The sequence below is a fragment of the Melopsittacus undulatus genome, chromosome 1 (assembly GCF_012275295.1).
Source record: "Melopsittacus undulatus isolate bMelUnd1 chromosome 1, bMelUnd1.mat.Z, whole genome shotgun sequence".
Taxonomy (NCBI): Eukaryota; Metazoa; Chordata; class Aves; order Psittaciformes; family Psittaculidae; genus Melopsittacus; species Melopsittacus undulatus.
The window spans coordinates 18,975,178-18,994,651 of record NC_047527.1 but is presented as its reverse complement, the minus strand read 5'-3'; the positions used below and the strand labels follow the sequence as shown (position 1 = coordinate 18,994,651).

At 35.9% G+C, this 19,474-nt stretch overlaps 1 protein-coding gene across 2 annotated transcripts in view; it reads right to left on the bottom strand.

Moving 5' to 3' along the window:
• Positions 1–19,474, bottom strand: part of ANGPT1 (angiopoietin 1) — a 163,436-nt gene that overhangs the window by 41,360 nt on the left and 102,602 nt on the right. For both annotated transcript variants that reach the window (XM_031050547.2, XM_005150920.3), the window contains 2 exons: positions 17,573–17,700; positions 12,417–12,518 (listed from right to left, as the gene is read on the bottom strand). In XM_031050547.2, the coding sequence (XP_030906407.1) occupies positions 12,417–12,518; positions 17,573–17,700 (230 nt within the window). The remainder of the gene's footprint in view (positions 1–12,416; positions 12,519–17,572; positions 17,701–19,474) is intronic.

Here is a 19,474-nt window from a genome sequence, read left to right as displayed (position 1 = left end):
AAGAAGACTCAAAGTTAAATATCAGAGGATATTAATAGCTGGTTTTTCCTTTCCTGCACACTATTTTGTTACACTGTTTCTCAAATAGAGGATTTCTTACGTAAGTCCCTGTAACTACTGGTTGTAGACAATACTGGTGATATCTTGCTTTGACATCAGTCTTCCAGTGTGAAGTTCTGCTCCTCAAGATTTCCCCTGGTGATGCTTCCATATCTCTCACCTACTGCTTTGATTACATTTACATGCATATTTGGCTTCATGTATGCTTCCTAAAACACACAAAACTTGTTCCCCACCTGCATAAACCCTGTCTACAGCTGACATACTCTTGTGTATGTTTTCACTGTTTGCTATCTGTTCCTTCGATCCTTTCCATCTTCTAACCTTCTCTCTTTGCCCTGTGACTGTCACACATGATCTCTCCTGTTCTAACAGCTTTGGCAGTGTCATACCAGAACAATCAGTGGTTTGTCTCTGATATCCTCTTTCACCACTGGTCATTGCCACTTGTCTCAGGAAGACAAAATATGCTCTACAGTGACTACTTAACAGACAGTTTGTCTCCCTAAAATCCAGAAGGTAGAAGTTGAAGCATAGGTGTTCATATACCAGCCAAAGTACGTTTCTTTGCAGTCTACATGCTTTCTGATTCACAGAGGATATATTACTGTTATCAGCTGTCTCCCTTTAAAAGAAGATTTTCAGGAAATCCTTTCTCCCTTTTTCCCAAGCTAAGGTGTTTCCCCTTTGAACTGTGGCTCTATTGAATTATATTCGTCTTATTTAGATTGAAGTCTATTCAGGATGAAATACTTGTGGGTTTTTTAACATTATGTGTTCCCATATGTGTTCTATATAAACTCCAGACACCGTATATAACTATTCTGAAATAATAATAATTTTTCTTCTTCACATTTACACTTCATTCTCCCTTTTCACATGTACTGTTACACTAAGATGAAAATCTGTCACTAAGTGGTTTGTTCTTCTGACCAGAGGAAATGAAGTTGCAGTAAAAGGGAACTGGAGGAATATAAAAAGCAATATAAAATTATGAGGAAAGCTACCACATTAGTTAGAAAAAACTGAATCTTACTATAAGGAGCTACAATATTGAAATTCAGATTAGAAATGCCTAAACTAACAGTGATTTTTATTTTTTTTCTTGTTGAGGGCAACTTCTTTTTAAATAAAATCCTTGCTTATATGAAAAGAAAACCAAGAAAGTAAGTGGAATACAAAACACATCTCTGAAGTAAGGAATGTTCCTATGAAGTTATGGATTTTTTTAAACACTTAATATGGCTGGAAAAAACAATAAACAAACAAGCACTCAAACTTTCATAGATCTGAAACAGAGAGGATCAGTACATTTCTGTTGAGTACAGAGCTGGGAACCATCTCTTCAAGTATAATTTTATGCCAAACTCTACTGCTTCCAACCTGTATTTAGTCTGCAGTTTACGGCCACTATTTCAAACCTAAAGAAAGACTTGCATGCTTGCTAGTTTTTCCAGATAATTTGGCTGACTTTCTAACTGCACAGCTTTCCCTTTTTGTATCTTAGACTGTCACTGCTGCAAAAACACTACTATCTTGATGCTTCTGTGCACAGAAGAGAATGATGTGCAATTAACAAAACCCCCTGAAAATTTTCATTAAACCTTCGTTCTCATTTCCAGTCCTGAGGGTGGCAAAGAAAATGGTTGTGCCAGGTTCATTTGTTTTGCCTTCAAGATCTGTAGTCTTCAAAGTATAAAATATAAAATCAAATCAAATCTAAAATATCTTTTTTTTTTAATTTTTATTTTTTCATTCAGCCATAAAGCTTAAGGAAAACAAGCTTTTGCAATTGTTATGCCCACCTGTCCTTTATTTTTGTGCAGTATTTTTTGAACACTTTTGAGGTTGGGGTAGAAATCACACAAACTTAAAGTTCAATGAGTTTTCAGGAGAACTGGCATCTCAGATGAGCTGCTGCTGAGACAAATGTTGAAGAGAGAACTCAGCAGCTGCCTATTTCAATTGCCTATCAGCAGGCGCACACCAGGCAGCCAGGTGCAGATGCTGAACATGTGTTGCCTTAGAGAATCCTTAAATATCTGGGAGAGATTTGAGGGACATAAAAGGGGAACTCAAGCTATTGCCACAGAGGCTCTTAGAAAATAATAGGAATTCAGGAGATTATTAATAATAAGAATAGGACTTCTATGCAGGACACAGGACAAAAATCCACAGAAAAGCAGAGCTCGTTAATTTTGCTGTTCATGAGACAATTTAGTAGTTGTTCAGTAATGAAATTTCAGTAAGGAAATGCAACCATTTCAGTTAGTGATATAAACACAAGCCATTTATGTTTATCCTGCTGCTTAAATCTTTGGGTTCCCAAGTGTTAAGGTGGCTTCAGCCTTGGCTAGGACCATGCCTGTCATCTTCTACAGACAAGGAGTCTGGATTTGAGAATGCCTAAGAGCATAGTTCTGAATCTTAGAAGTTGACATTGAGACTCACCTATTCAGACTCATAGCTGCCATAAAATGTTTTTGTTTCCCAGTACATGTATACTCTGGCAACATACTCATTGTTTTTTGCATTCATATTGCTATAGCAAATACTTTCAGATTTATTTGTGTTAAAGTTTTGTACTTAAACTCGAGTAAGTACATTAAGTGCTCCAAGTCATCCTCAGCTGTCAATCTTCCAGGAAAAGGAACATCTGTATTTCATGAATGTGTTTGCTTGTAGTTAACTACATTTTAAGTCCCTCTGAAACCCAGTGGGTAGTAAACACTGTTCCAAAATTGTATTTTAAATGACTATGAGACACTATATTGTCATTAACTTTCTATATTTTCCTCATTGTATGTTTCCAAGTAGAGGACCTAATTATTAAAATTTACATCTTATTACAAATATATTCATTTTCCATTGAAATTTCCATAGCATTTTTGAAAGGAGTGACAAATCAGACCCTTTAAGTTCCCAAAAGTGTGCTCAATTTAATGGGAAAAATTCAGAAACTTACAAAAGTTTTCAGAGGTCTCCTACATTATCCTCGTTAGCGCTTTGGAAGTTGGGAGAATATAGGGAAAGACTCAGATGTACTAGGATGAAGCAAAGGAGTTTTATGTCTCTTTATGCCTATAACTATATCATATATTGTGTAAAATCTGATACAGTGAACAACAGTTATGTCAAATAAATTGTAATTTGTTGTTCTTTTGTATGCACTAAAGCATTTACAACCAGGAATCACAGAAAAGAGTCCATGATTTCATAATTTCATAAATCTTATACATTTTATATGTCAGTTTGTTTCCAATTGCATGATGATTAACAGTCAAAGCTACTAAGGCACTCATGAGTACAAAGAAACAAGCTTCAATACTTGTTTTAAAAATGACCTTAAGAATTTACAAGTTGATGATTATTCAAAAATAACAAGTAGGGTGCAAAAGAGTTTTATTAGCTTTGGCAGAATCTGTGGGGGTATTTGGCTTGAATCATGTTACTCCAAGTTCATTAAACAATTATCTCTCTTACATTATTTATTTTGTCTGATAATGCTCATAGGAAGCTTTGACTTTTTATAGACAAAACAAAATTGAAACCAGACACAGTCAATATATCCTATGGGTTCATCTCCTGTCAGACAAGTCACTGAATAAAGCAGATAATAAATCAGTGTTTTACAGCAGCAGTGTCTTCTCAGAAGCCATAAAGAATATTCAGCTCCTTTTGCCTTAGCTGAGAATGTGGAATAGATTCTGTTTATGAAGAAAAGTTCTAAAAAGATCAGTATACATCTTAATTTACGTCACATTGAATTATTCATTACAATATTTTAAATAAAGATATGGTATATAGAAATTACTTCAACTTCCTCAGAGAACAAATATCCTAATAATGCTAAATATTAAGAATTATTTCTATAAAATACTAATAATATTTATTTTCAAGTTCAAAAAATATGTTTAGATTAAAACCAGAGTCTAAAAAAACCCCTAAATTCTTGACATAGAATTAAATGGGTGTAGAATTATTCCAAGTTTGAAAAGTGTCTCAAAACCTTCTTCATAGGCTGCAGCAATTCAGGCTGTTGCTCTTTGTTCTAGAACAAATATATTAGTAGGCCTACAGAAGTTCAGTTTTAACTTTTTCTTTTGCAAAACATATAGCAAAACATATAGCATAAGTTTATCAAACCTCCTTTGTCTAGGTAATGGTCCCCAGACATCTGTTTCCTACAGTGACCCATATAGAACAGACAGTGCATTATCCACAGGCCTTGATTTCAAACTAGCTTTCCTACTGTTTAACTAAAAACAGGAGAGCATTTCATACACAGAAAATTTATACTGAGACACTGTATCCCAAACCACCTTCTTCACTCTGAATGGATCATGGAATATACAGGCACAAAAAATTTTGGTTTCACTTCAGGTGAAAAGAACATTTGGAGGTAGGGCTTAATTCTCTTTTCAAAAGACACTGATTCATCCCATACAGCAAAGATGTGCATGACTAGGAGCATAGATACTACAGGGAAGATCAGTGGTCAAACCATCTGTATCTAAATTTGATCAGGGATTTGAATCTCTGCCCCATAATCTGCCTAAATGCCCCAAGCATCAGACTTAATGGATTGCTTTTTTTTTCTCTCTTGCTTTGGCTCACCTGCTGCTCTAAATAGTTTAAGAACAGAAGGTGACTCACACCAAGGTCAGAATGCTATAGTGCTAATTTTACATGTTAGCCCCAAAGTGAAGGGCTCCTCCAGTGAGACCCAAACAGAACAGATCAGGCAGGAGATGCTCATCCCTGAAGAAAAAGCTGTTCCATGATGAAAGCACACAACTATCAATTAGTAGGACCTCTGCTACAATTCTACTAAATGTTTGAATCACCGATTCGCGAAACAACCTCTTAAATTCTCATCTGATTCTTGTGCCTGGAGAAGAGAAGGCTGCATGGAGACCTCATAGCAGCCTTCCAGTACTTGAAGGGGACCTACAGGGATACTGGGGAAGGACACTTCATTAGGGACTGTAGTGATAGGACAAGGGGTAACGGGTTGAAACTTAAACAGCAGAGGTTTAGACTGGATATAAGGAAGAAATTCTTTACTGTTAGGGTGGTGAGGCACTGGAATGGGTTGCTCAGGGAGGTTGTGAATGCTCCATCCCTGGCAGTGTTCAAGGCCAGGTTGGATGAAGCCTTGGGTGATATGGTTTAGTGTGAGGTGTCTCTGCCCATGGCAGGGGAGTTTGGAACTAGATGATCTTAAGGTCCTTTCCAACCCTAACTGTTCTATGATTCTGTGATTTGCATTTTCTGACTAAAAAGTATCTTTAATAGCATTAATCTTTCTCATGGTGCTCTGCTATGGGATGTTAGCATAATTAAGATGAATCATGATAGAAACATAGAATCATAGAATACTTAGGGTTGGAAAGGACCTTAAGATCATCTAGTTCCAATCCCCCTGCCATGGGCAGGGACACCTCACACTAAAGCATGCCATGCAAGGCTTCATCCAACCTGGCCTTACCAGGCATTGTGGCCATTTATGTAATGATATATTTATGTAATGATATCATTACATAAAATGTATTAGGTTTTATATGTATGGTATGCCTTACATGGTTATATTAAGAGCCTTTGGAAGACCCCATGAGTCTAAGTGGCATACATTAATGTTATTAAACTAAACACTTGTTGCAGAACAGGCACAAGTATGTAGCCATGTGTCAACACAAGTCTTGAAACTGATTTTTTTCCAGTTATATTTGCACAGGGAAGACCATGCTGAGTATCACACATTTAAAACACAACTGTGTTCCAAAACTAAATTGTGCATTATTTTGCATCCAAAAATATGTCCCAAAATAAAGATGCTTCCTTGTGTGGTAACACCTTCTCTGGTGCCTAATCTAGAGATCCAAAGCCCTCTGAAACAAATACTGTTTCATTCTTGCTCTCTGAGGTCATAATGTTGAAATGCACACTGTAGATTAAGCCTTGCTTAGTACCAAATTTCATGCACATGCTTTCAGAAAACTGAGTGTGGTCCCTCACTGCTTTGGTATCATGTCTGTCTCCACTGGACATGCTGGATTTAGATCTCAGGAGAAGCAGAGTACATGCTGGCTCTTTTTATGACACTGATGAAAGTGACAATTATCTGAGTACCAGTTGTTGTCAGAAGTGACTTTTTATTAAACTAGCATGACATGTCATCTTTTATCACAGAGGGGTGGGTCTCCATGAGAGGCGTTACTCACACAATATCTTAATACACATTCCAGTCACCAAAAATCATTTCCTTATGTCCAGATTACTTGGTAAATATTTGAAAGAAACAAATTACTTCCATGTCATCTATCCCAGTCCCTTGAAGTAAATGATTTTCTTCAGATGTAACTAACTCATGACATTGAAGTGTACCATCATCAGAAATGTATTTGTGGCAACATGTTACAAAATTATTCATGTCCTAAGTGTGCTTTTTTATCCCCTCGTACTCACATAATTCACTCTTATTTTATGTTGCTTATTTAAGCAACATAATTCAATGCCACCACCACTCCCAACTTGTCTTGTTTGTTTACGGTACAGAAGCAACATGCCTTCTGTCTTTTCCAAGGACATGCATTCTCTAGTTTTTGCCTTTCTCACAGATCCATCCTGTCCTCAAATCCTTCATTTTGCAGAAAGGGCCATGTTGATGTTGCAACATCATTTAGAACATTTTTCAGACTACTGACAGGGAAAGAACATGAAACTGTTTCTGCAGAAGAAATTATGAGATATTCCTCTAGCTATTTATCTAGCTAGCTAGCTAGATGGATGTAGTACACACAGTGTTATGAAAGCTTTCCAACTTCCACAAAACTTTCCGTATTACTTTCCTATTCCCACATTATCTTCAAAATACCTCCTCATGGAAAGGAGAAACTGTGAAGACATGCTTTGAACAACCTCTGCTTCTCTGCTAAGCAGACAAAAGCAAAGGAGAACAACCCATGTGTTAATGATAAAACCTCAGCTCTGAAATCAAGGCAGTGCTGTGTAAAAATCTGGTTAGCTAACCATTAGGAGCAGCTTTATCTTTGTATGATTATATATCTTTGCCCCTGGTGGACGATCTTCAAAGGCAAACAGCCTGGGGGTAATAAGAGTGAAGATAAAAATCTCTGTCACTATCAAATCAATCAACAAACATATGCACATTAAGTGTAATATTTTTTGCTTTGCTTATATTTCTTTAAGTTACTGATTGTGACAAAATAATAGATTACTTGACTATATCTTAAGCCATAACCAGTGGAGGAAACTTCTAATTGTCATAAAACCACAGGCCTGTTCATAGCTAGGAATCTGTAGCTGGCATACATACATATATATGTATATATACATTTTCCACTAGACAATAAAGGTCCATTTTCTCTAGTCTAAATGCAAAAATTTATCATGAACGACAATCCAAAATATGAGCTTTTCACAAAACCATTCAATCTGGAATAGTCACAGGAAGAACAGTGTTACTACTTTCAGAGCTGTTTGATAGTATTTGAGTTCTTATTTAAAGAACACAGGAATGTGGCAAATATATCAATAATATTAGACTACTGTGAATGCAACAAGTGAGAAAATTTTATGGCCATATCAATGCATAACGTAGTTTAAATACTTAAACAGAAAAGAATTTAAAATTAATTCAGAATAGTTAGCTTTAACAAAACTAAGAATTACGATAATGTTTCCACAATATGAGCATTCAAATTATGAGCAAATTTATTTTTTCTGTCAAGAACATTTTTCTCAGACAAGCCACATGGTTTATGTAATTTTTGTTTAAAGGAAAACACATCTGAAGTTGTTTTCCACTAAAATAATGGAGTAAGAATCATGAGGCTTATATAAACATATTTAAAACATGCATTGTTCATTTGTATGCAATTGGCCTCTCACTTCAAAAGAAAGTGAACAATTTAATGTGACTGGAAGGAGTTGGAGCTCTATCTGTAGTCGTTTGATTCTTTAAGAGTTTGGAGAGAAAAAAGAATATGCACACTCTTTTTAAATGGACAAAACTGCAACAGAAAACAGCCATAATCCATTAATGTTACAAAAGGAAACAGCACAACAGCTTGAGTTTTTGCCTCTTTGCTCAGGTCAAGCACAATGTTAATTGTGGTGAGGACCTGTCTTGAAAAAGAAAAAAGCGCAAGTTAGTATTGTTACTGAAGCAATATAGAGTTTAGAGACAGAAAAGGTAGGCAGAAAGTATAATAACAAAACTGAATCTTGGAACTGAAACCTTCACAAGATAAATTAAAATAAGACTTAAAACAGATGGAGACCATAAAAGGAGTTAAAAGGCCATAGTCTGAAACAGGAGCTAGACACTTTGCAAATAAAAATTAAATGTAAATAACATCTGGAAGTTTTCAGAATGAACTGGAAGAGTGTGCTAAGAAATAAAACTTTTGCTGGAATGGTAGCTTTTGCTATGAATAATTCAGGTACATCTATATGCCCAAATACCAACTTGCAGTCTGCAGGACTTGCAAGGACTGGTGAGGTGAAAACATGAGGTGACCAGCAACCTGACTGTCATAAATTAGGAGGTCTTCCAGGAAAAGGGTGGGACCTATGTCCAAACTAGAGCTTACTCAGAGGTGAACTCTGTGAAGTATAAACCCTTCAAGACTTGAAGAAAATCAAAGATTTACAGTCTGAAGAGATATTCAGCTGTCTTTTAGGTAAGCAAAAGATACAGATCACCCGATTTGTTATACTAGTTAAAATTGACTGATGCTGAAAGTCAGATTATTCTAGATAATATCATGTAAACACCTGCTAGAACTTCATACAGCAATACTTCTTGAGAAAGTTCTTTTAACCAACTCTGTGATCTCAGTGCTGCAGAGCTTAAGCCTTGGAAGAGCATAAATTATCTTGCTCTGTCATCATACCACAATGGCACTGCAGAGCTAGCCATCAATCTGACCTAACAGCTTTCTGAGAAAAGTAAAAGAAATGCCAACAGAAATGGAAGTGGTTTTGTAGGTGTGCTTTTCAGGCACACACAAATCCTAGTGGTGATTTCTGAGATAAATTGGCAGCAGATTTGTATTAACCACTGAACTGATGTTAGATCCTTAGATGTTAATCAGGAACATGAGATGAAGGGGTGTGTAATTCACCGCTGAATGTCATTCTTGCCTCAGAGAACCAAAAGAAGAAACAGCTGCCAGTCAGGAAGACAGGAGGCAGTTGCCATGAAGCTGTGAGAAATTTAGCTATGAGTCTAATTCATACAAGTGATCCTAATATAATTCATGACATGGTGAACAATTAAAAAAATGATAGCTTTCTTTCATCAGAGAAAGGAAAATAACAATATTGTAGCAATAAAGCATGCAATACAATTGAATGCTGACATATGGAAGAAAAAAAAAAAAACAAAAACCAACAAATCAAACAACCAGACCTGGTTAGGAAAAGAATTACTGCAGGCTGGCTAAGGCACGTAATTTCAAATACCTATGGAGAGTCTTTCTCCAATGACAGAATGAAAGAAAATAATTTTAAAGGTCTGAGGAAATCCCCAATAAACATGTTTCCTCAAAAGCTGCTCTAGGAAACTGATTGTGAATTTGGGCTATTGAGTATAGAATAACTTTGGTGAAATTCAAAGAAATTAATAAACCATAGGGAATACAACAATCCATCACCTGATTTGGCAAAAATAGACAGTAACTGGGAAAGATTCATTTATCCAAGAACTGAAAAGCTGGAAACTGAGCAAAAACTCTTGATAGCCAAGTTATCACATGAGCTAATAATTTGCTTGGATTTGATTATTGATAATGACTGCCTAATTAATGCCAGAAACTGTGTCTTAGAAAGTAAGCTTGTGGAAATCCCCCTTCTAAAAGCAGCTCAGATTTACAGATGGTAAGCAATAATTCTTAAAATTATATTCCCTTTCTAGAGGTCAAAACTGTAATAGTGTTTTACACTCATTCTTCAGACTAGGAAATATGAAAAATGGCTGAAACCTGCTGCAGGGTGATCTTAGCTGCTGTTGTTAAAGAAATTATTTGTTGCTACTTTTAATATTTTTCTGATAAGCAGTGAATAGTATAATGGAAAATCCATTGCAAAATGTGGAAGAAGAGATGTAGTAGGAGCTGATAAGAAAAGTATGGGAGGATGAACTCACAGGGTTTCCTCTGAATTTCTTCCAATTACTATTGGAACAAACAGTACAAAAATTAAATGATCCAATGGCACAAAGGCACAGCACAAGACTAATAACAAAACTGGGTAATACTGGTAAGCACATATGCCTCTAAGGAAGAAGACATTATAATCAATTTTTCACAACAATAAACATGCATAAAAAATTTTGTATTGATTAGCTACTGCTTTAATTACCAAAGAAAGTGTAACTTCATTTTACAGAGTGGAGAATGGAAGTCAGGGGAAACTGATGCAAAAGAACAAGAAGAAAAAGCTAGTATCACTATTACTGTAGTATCACTGACATTGTGACAATTAATGTATGTATGTTGTAAATTTCCTACTTTCAGAAGATTTGTTGCTGCTTTATTTCTCTTTTAACCTGTTTCCTTTTTTTTGGTGTCTGGAAAATACATTAAACAGCAGCACTGTCACTCATCTTCCCAGAGAATACTCCATGCTCACCCTTCCTAAGTTACCTGCTAAAAGGTTCTCAGCTGAGTCAGAGAAAATGTACAATGGCCTCCTAAACTGGAACAGGCATTAATTTGTGAGGGCATTAGCAGTACTGCAGGTTGGTGGCCTGAGTCCTTGCCCATGACTTACTTGTAGGATAGCTATCAGTAAAAATCCAAAACAGATCCTTTTTATTTTATAAAAGTGGTCTCTTAGAAGACTATGGCATTCCTAAAGAGAAACAAAACTAATTTGGACTGCTTGAGCTAGACAAACCCAACATAATCGATCCTGAACAGGCTCACACTGTTTTAAAGGAAAATTTGAGAAAAATGTGTGACTAAGTAAAGGGATATATGTGAAAAAAGGCCACATGGGAAAACTTTAAAAGTATGATCTGTTTTTATTAAATGGTCTAAGAAGCACAGGAGAGAAAAATTTAATAGGTCTTGATTATTTGTAAAATATGTATAAATTAAACCAGCCCATGTATAGAGAGTGACTTAGGTTGCATATACAAATCCGAATTTTCTCATAAGTAGAACCGGTAGAATTTTCAAATTTTGTTTTCCCTAAAATAAATTGATGTTTAATATTTTATCTGACTCTGAACTAAAATAAAGTAAAATGTATTTCAAGTTTCCTGCTAGATTAAAATATTACAAATTATGAAATATATTACATCCTCTGGTTATCCATAGTAGCAGAGACCTGACCCAGATGGCTAGTTTTTACCCCTATAATTTATGCTTTCAAGTAATATAAAAATATTGAAAAGGAAGCATCCTTTAAAAACAAAATGACATCTTGCTTCAATAATCTAATATTGTATCTATTTCTGAAATGGTATGTTCTGTAACAGAACCTTTTCCCAAAGAAATCCTTACTGAACTAAAATTGCTTTTATATTTAAACATTTTATATCTTCTCTTCATTTAGTGCCTTCTGAAAACTGCTGGAGGAAAGATTATCCTCTTCCAGGCTGATAACACAGTTCTGAAAACTTTACAGGGAATGTCACTGAAATCCAAACCAGTCCTCAGGGACTCAAAGGAGCTCCATCAGAAAGTCTGAGCATGCAGCAAATGAAAAAAATAATCAGAAGTTATTTAGATTGGAGTAAATATATTTTTTTTTTAAATTGGCAACAAAAAAAGAGCCAGCTGAAGTCATGTCATCTGTAATTTGGTAAGTTATTTATTTTCTTTTAATCCTTTTCGAAGTATCAACATTTCCAGTACATTAGCTTGATTGGCAGACATGTTGTATGACTTGGGATAAGCCCCAATAAAACTTTTCATTTCTATCTGAGATGCTCCAATTTCTGAAGTAGTTCCCCTCAGCTGGGAGCATGCATACATTACAAAAACCATCACATGCCTATTACCCCTTAATGTCACAGCAAGTCAAAACTTCAGAAGGACAGACAGCAATATTATTTAGTGCGTATGCCTGGGCCTGACCTCACTTTAATTTCAGTAACTGATCCGAAAGAAGCCCTAAGTCATGGGAAACAATACCCAACTAACTGAGTAAAAAAAATATGGTTCTCAAAAGAAACAGACATGACAAAAGGTAGCTCATGAAAGACTGCAGGACCACACCACCTCACTGTAGACAATCTATCTGCTTAAGATAACAGGAAGTATTATTTTAAATATAACATGACTACGAACTGTACAACTATTTCACATTTTTCACCTTACCATTTTGTATTCTTTCCAGCTTTTTTGAAAATCCAGGCTTCCATCTTCTCTGTGCTGTATAACTGTCCACCCGCCTCCAGCAATTTCCATATTGCAAAAGACCTATGCAATAATTAAAATAAAATTAAAAAATTAAAACAAACAAATCTTGCATTGGAATTCTGTAATCTTAAGGGGGAAAAAGGAGAGAGAGAACTATTTATGAATGACAGAACTAAGGAAAATTATTTTCTTACGGATTCGTGCCTATGCCCTTGATGGTATCTTTAATCACTTGGTTATGACCAGAGCTCTACTTGTGCTCAGTGTAATTCTCTCAATGTTTGCTTTCAGCACATTACTCAAGAACATCTCCCCATCATCTTCCTCTGCATTCTCAGCTTTCTTCTTCACATTCCCTCTGTGCTCCTTTTCTATGTTTTTCTGCAGTATCCCTGCAACCACTCACTTCCTCTTAACAAACAAGAGTGTTTCAGTGATCATGATGTTTTCTATTTAACAGTGTCATTCTGTCTAGGAAAGATTCTTCAGGAATTCTTACAGAAAATACACATTCAGGAAGTCCAAAATATAGCACAGATTATATTCCTGTGTTTTGCTTTGAATTATAACAATAATAATCAAGATGGACATTTAATTTTTATTCATTTTCATTCTTCTTACATTATTCTTTCAAAAATAAAGAGGATAAATGATCAAAAAGTGCAATTACTGCTTATTAATTCATTTTTCTTGGAATATGGCAAGTGGTAGTATTCATTTTTGTTCCTATTTTTGTATGACACTTGATTTTAAGATTCATTTCTCAGTGTTACTTGTTCAATAAACTTTCCCTGACTTTCATTCCCATGCACTCATCAGTGCCATAGAGGCACTGCAAGTACCCTAAATATAATTTGCCTGTGTTGTTGAAATGTTATTTCCCTCCTTATAAGTAAGACATTGACATGTAAAAGAGTTGAAGAGTTATCCCCCATTGGCTTAGCTTTTGGCATTTGCATTACGAGTTGATCCATTCAGGACTGCTCGGTAAGTGAAAGCTTTAAGTTGCTTTGCCAAATTCAAGATTACTATTCAGTTACATAAAAATACATTCCTCAGTTCACTAAAGAACAATATTCTACCCTCAGGCAAAGCAATTAGAATCTTTCTTACTCATAAGCATTGTCTTAGTCATCCTGTGCAAGTGTCTTTGTTTTAAATTGCTGCAGGCATGCTGAGTGAAGTTCCCGTGTAGGTATAGGAAGGAAACAGGATACCGAACAGTGCAAACATGTGAACTTGATCAAGGGTAACCACAAGAAAACCACAATTTGCTAGACAAACATTTTGGCCCAATTCCTCCTTCGGGAAAGACACTGTGAGTCAAAACATTTATCTACAGGATTTAATTTCTTTAGTATGATTTAGAGTGAGAATTTCTAAATGATGGATTTACTTTCTTTATAAGTCATTTCAAGCTCCCATAAATCCACTGCCAACTTTTAAATCATTAAATCCTCAATTGTATTAAGACAAGTAATTTTAAAGACGTGCACAAACATATGATAGGTTTTTCATACTAAAATATAACGAAATACCTATAAAAAAGCTTTGATGTTTTCTGAATATTCTAGCAAATTAAAATTGAAGTCTGCACAATGAAAGATTTATCAGCAGTCCATTATTCACAAGCCATCACTGTGTGGTCTGGCACTTTCCACACTGGTAGACATAAACACCTGCCATATTAACAAGAGTGCCAAGCTGATTATAGATGTTCAGTGTGGGTAGCTGTAGCCAGCAAATGTCCTGGACTGGCTTCCATCCCAGACAGAGTGAGGGCACTCAGCCATTAAACACCTTTTAACATGTTCTGATATTTAACCCTCTGCCAAAAAAAGAAAAGGATGAAGAGAAGTGACTTTGAATTTCTATTCATCTCTAGATTCTGAGTTTAATGTCAAAAAAATAACCTGATATAGGTTAAAAGAGCACCTAAAGCACTGCACTCTTGCCCTTCCTTAGATGCAAATTTTAAGGGAAAAGTACTCAAGCTCCTAAAAGGTAAGTAGGGGATTATTTATGCAAATCTTAGATTTATCACTAGTTTACATTTTGGTATGGAGCAACAAGCTCAAGACCACACCATTTGACAGGTGTCAATATCTTCAGGCAATGTCTTTAATGTCAATGTCTTCAGGCAATGTGTCTGCTGTGCAGAAGCCTGAAGTTAACCATGTCATGATGACAGTTTCCACAATACATGGGACTAGCATGCATAATGGTTTAAAGCTCTGGAAAATATGCTCAGAGACACCATCAACAACAATTTGTTAGGATGTCCACAGGCAGAAAGTAGAGGGAAAGGAGTGGAGCTGCATTCGTGACCGCAGTGGAACTGCTTTTGCAGAGCACAAAAAAAAAAATATGCATATAGACCCCACCAGCAATTATAATGTTACATTTTCAGTGCACTGCACCCAGTAGTTTTTAGAAGTCATGTTTGTGAGGGCATTAGGGGAGACAGTAGGAGAGTCAAATACATTGATCCAAGGAAAGATACAGGGGTTCTGTATGTGCTCAGACCAGGTGACAATGTACGTTCAGCTCCAAAATGGTGAGAACCTCTCTCCCATTGCTCCTCTGCTCATTTCAGCCTGGTAGCTGAAACCAGGTCTGCAGGGGACTGAAAGGACTGTTCTTGCCTTTGCTCTCACTGTCGCCTAGGGACAATTATTTATCAACACCATTAGGCATTGCACACACACAAATCAAAGTAAGCCAATTAATTAGCTTAATAAGCCTACATTTTTCTCTTCCCATCTCAAAATATGAACTATTATTAAGATTCTTTTAAGCACAAATGAATCACAAATATTTGATACAGGGCTGGAAGTCTAATAAGCTAAACTAATGAACTTCTGAAGCTAGAAATATGAAAGAAAAAGTGCAATCTAAATTTATACACATATCTAAATTTATATAAATGATAAGGAGCTGGAAGCACAGAGGATAATTTTCTATGAATATATGATGGTAAAATCAGCAGAAAAAAAAAAAAAGAACTGGCAGTAACATACGTATATGTGACAAAGAGATATCCTCTGTTGGATGTCAGGATTCTAGTAACTATCCCTCAGGAAAAGTAAAATGAAATTAAGGTATATTTTTGTGACCTGACTTATAAAATTACTATAAATGAGACAGCTGCCAGTGGCTGTTTTACAGATGATAACAGTATATTAGGCCTCTTAAAACATGTCAGGATTGTGCAATGCATTGTGGTAATCCAGATAAACAAGCTGGTTTTGAACAAGAGGGTATGTCTGCATGAAGTACCTATCAGGATCCAGAGCAATCTAACTGTGTCAGCGTGATGCTACCTCTGGGCTAATTATTACTGGCACAGTGCTGCATTCATGTGATTTTGAAGCTACCTCAGCTGAAGCTGGTTCCGCTATCTCTGCACAGCACTAACTTGCAGACTGTTAATACAATCTTAATGTCTGAAAAACCATCTGTTAAAGCAATCACATTCCTCACTTGACTAACATGAATGTGCCCAGGATCAGCTCTTGCTGTGTTATTACTAGGGCAAGAAAGAAACAAGTGGTAGCAGAAATGCCCTCAATACACACACACGCTCCCACATTTTCTGGCTAAAATTGGAATCCGCCAGGAAAATATAAGGCAATGATATCAGCTGAATTGTGTTGCCTGTATTAAGTGACAGCAGTGTCTGCAAACAGGAATAGAGCAGAAACACTGTGTGGCTTCCATAGTGTCACAGTCCTTATATTACTGGTGAAGAGGGTTAAAGTAAATACACCAGAAAGCATAAGTGCCACAGTGCATTCAGATAGTCACTGTTTTTCATTGCAACTCAGCATTAGGGAATGGTTTATGAGCTTTAATAAAGCTAAGAAAAACCATTGCCAGCTTGCAATGCAAGTTGACTTTGATGTTTCATCTCTGTTTGGAATGGAACAGATTCTACAGAACTGCTTATATTGTTCTTGTCGTGTTCAGTAATGCTTAATGAAGTGTCTGTATTTTATGTCTTGTCAATTATTTTTCCATTCACATTCACCAGATTTATATTAATCTTTGCCCATAGCACTCTCGTATCCCAATTCTACTGATATTATAAAGAACTCTAATTCCTTAGTAAAATATAACATTTGACATTTACAGGATTCAAAAGGCCTTTAATAAAAACAAATTAAGCTTAGAAATATGTTTTACATGTTTTAATAACATCATAAAATTACTAGAGACAATAACATTGGTAATATTTGTTATTGTTTTTTTCTGTTTGCAGTATTACCATTTTATTCAGTAAGAATAAATTCACCAGACAGATGTGTTTCCCTCTTTCCTGTTCAGCCCACTTTCTGGACACCACTATATTTTCCTCTCCCAGGTAATCAGCTCTTATCCCTTTGGAGGGCTGGTCCTAATAGTGACCCATCAGAAGGACAGCCACAATTCCTCAACATATAAGTTAGGCTTAGGTTACTCTCTTATGTCCCTAGCTTCAGGTACCTTAGCAACCAGAGCCTTCTAAAAAAACAGTCTCATTTACAGACTAATGTTTCAGTTTTATAAAAAGAAAATCCTCCCAGATACCTTTTTCCATTTTTTTTTTGGAGAAGGGCAGGATTATATATGCTTTGTCATTTCAAACACTGCTAACATTCAGCATACTTTACAGCCAAAACCACACTGCTACCTACAAGAGAAACAGGATTTTTCAAAATCTTTATCTTTAAAAACTGCTCATTCTATTATTTCTTTCTCTGTGCTACCAGCTAATCCCTCCCAACATCTTCCTCATTATTGCACTTTACTAATACTCTTCTAAACTTTATTGTAGATTTATTTGGAGCCATTGTTTGATTCAGTGAACCTGCCAAGTGGGAGGAAGTGAGTTAATTATCGAGTGTATGTTGGAACTGAGGAAGGATTCTCTGTCAGAAAGAAAGAAGAATGTCTCGAATAATAGCTTATCATTTTTTTTACTCGAATGTATTTTTTTCAATATCAAATACAGGCCCAGTTATTTATACTAGTAAAATAGCTTGCAGAATGAGAACTTCAATAAAGGTTCCAAAAGTTCCTTTAAGGCCAAGCAACATCATATTAACAAATAAGAAAATAAAACAAGTATTTACCTTTTTAGGATCTGAGACATTGTTAATATAAATAGTGTAGACCCCACTTTTGTTAAAACCAGATTGGTATACATCTGCACAGTCTCTGAAAGGCTTTTCTTCTTCTCTTTTTACATTTTTTAGTAAAACTGCAAAACAAACAAAAAAACATGGTAAATTACAATAGCAATCTTAAGTGTTTGTGCATCAAGGAATTCTGCTCTTGCACACTGTATTCCCCTTAAACATGCACACTAATAACTGTACTGCAACTGTTACACAGTACATTTAGTAAATTCTGTTAAAGAATGAATATGAAACTTGCAGGCAGATGGCAGAGTAGACACCAGCAGAAGTTAAGTCATTATGTAAATAGATAGAGCATCCTGTCTACATAGAGATGTGAACACAGAACATTCCTTCTGAATGCAAAGGTCTGTGCCTTTGTCTCAAGGTGTATCTGGGAGATGCCAAAGAATACACCAGAGATGGCACATGGAGGTGGAAAACTTGTTCAGTTTTGCAATCTGACACAGATGTGAGCATGGATATGCAAAGGTAGCAATGTAGAACTGTGGAAGGAGGGAGCATGGGCCCTCCTTCATTAGGTACTGCCTTTTGAGCAGCCTATAGACTTGGGGCAAGGGACCTGTTTGCTTTAGTCATTTTTTTAGAGAATTATTTAATTATTTTCATATCTACATTCATAAAAGTTGCTAGATACAATCAGTGGAAAAAAATAGAAAAATCAGTGCTAATGAAGTCAGCTGTTTAGAGTCATAACTTATTTAATTTATTTTTTGGCCCAGAAAAGGAGAACAATTAATATTAGAAGACCAGTGTAGACCTTGATCCAGTGTATTGTAGAAAGAACACATATATAAATCTAGGTTGAGAAATCAGGAAGGTAAGATGCTTGAGGATCCCAGTCTTGAAGAACCAAGACTGTGGAAGGAGTAACATCTGAATGTGTTCCTTCACTTTCACAAACAAAAGTAGCGTGACCCACACAGTACTGAAGGATATGACTTCATTCCACCAACACATACTTTAAACACATCAATATTCCCATGGAAATCCATCAGTCTACTCAGATTCTTAAAGTCAAACATGTCCTTAAGTGCTGTGCCGGGCCCAAGCCAGCACTTCATTAATCCCTACAATAAGGAAACAATATTTAAGTTCTCCATACACACTCATCGTCTGGTGACAGACACATCTTTCTTATTTTTGGCTTGAAAATGTGAATTATAGGTACAAAAGGGACTATGACTTACTCGCTTTCAATAAAGTAACCTTTGCTGCAAAACTCGTGCTTAATGACAACGGTGTGCAAAAAAAGCAACAGCATAACATGTGGGACTATCTGGGCCTTAGGATCATATGCAATAATGCCGAGGATTTACAGACTGATATATTATCTCGCTTTGAACACATCAAAGCAGTATTTTAGGATGGCAAATTTCTGCCAACTGTCAGATCAACTGGTATTAATACCATTTCACAGAGGGGGAAACTGAGGAAAATGAAGGTTAAAAGTTTTACCTTGATGATTTTGTTAAAAAAGTGAAAATAGAAACATAGTGGGGAAACAAATCTGAAATGTAAGATTATCGTGCCCTCTAGGGCAGAATTTTAGAGATATAATACTCTCTTTCCCCTTTTATGTGTTTTATTCTGTTCCTTTAAAATTTGTTTTTAACAAAAACAAAACAACACAACCCCTTACTCCTCCCTTTCCGTGTATCTGATGCATATTATTGTTTTTATCCAACATCATAAATAAAAATCAAACTTAGTTCATATATTTGCATATGAACTCCAATTGGAAAATCTGTGGCTTTGAGAACTGGCCACATTTGGAAAAGATACCGCTGGCAATGCAGTAGACAACAGTATTTCCATGAGGTGGCAGGCAATGAG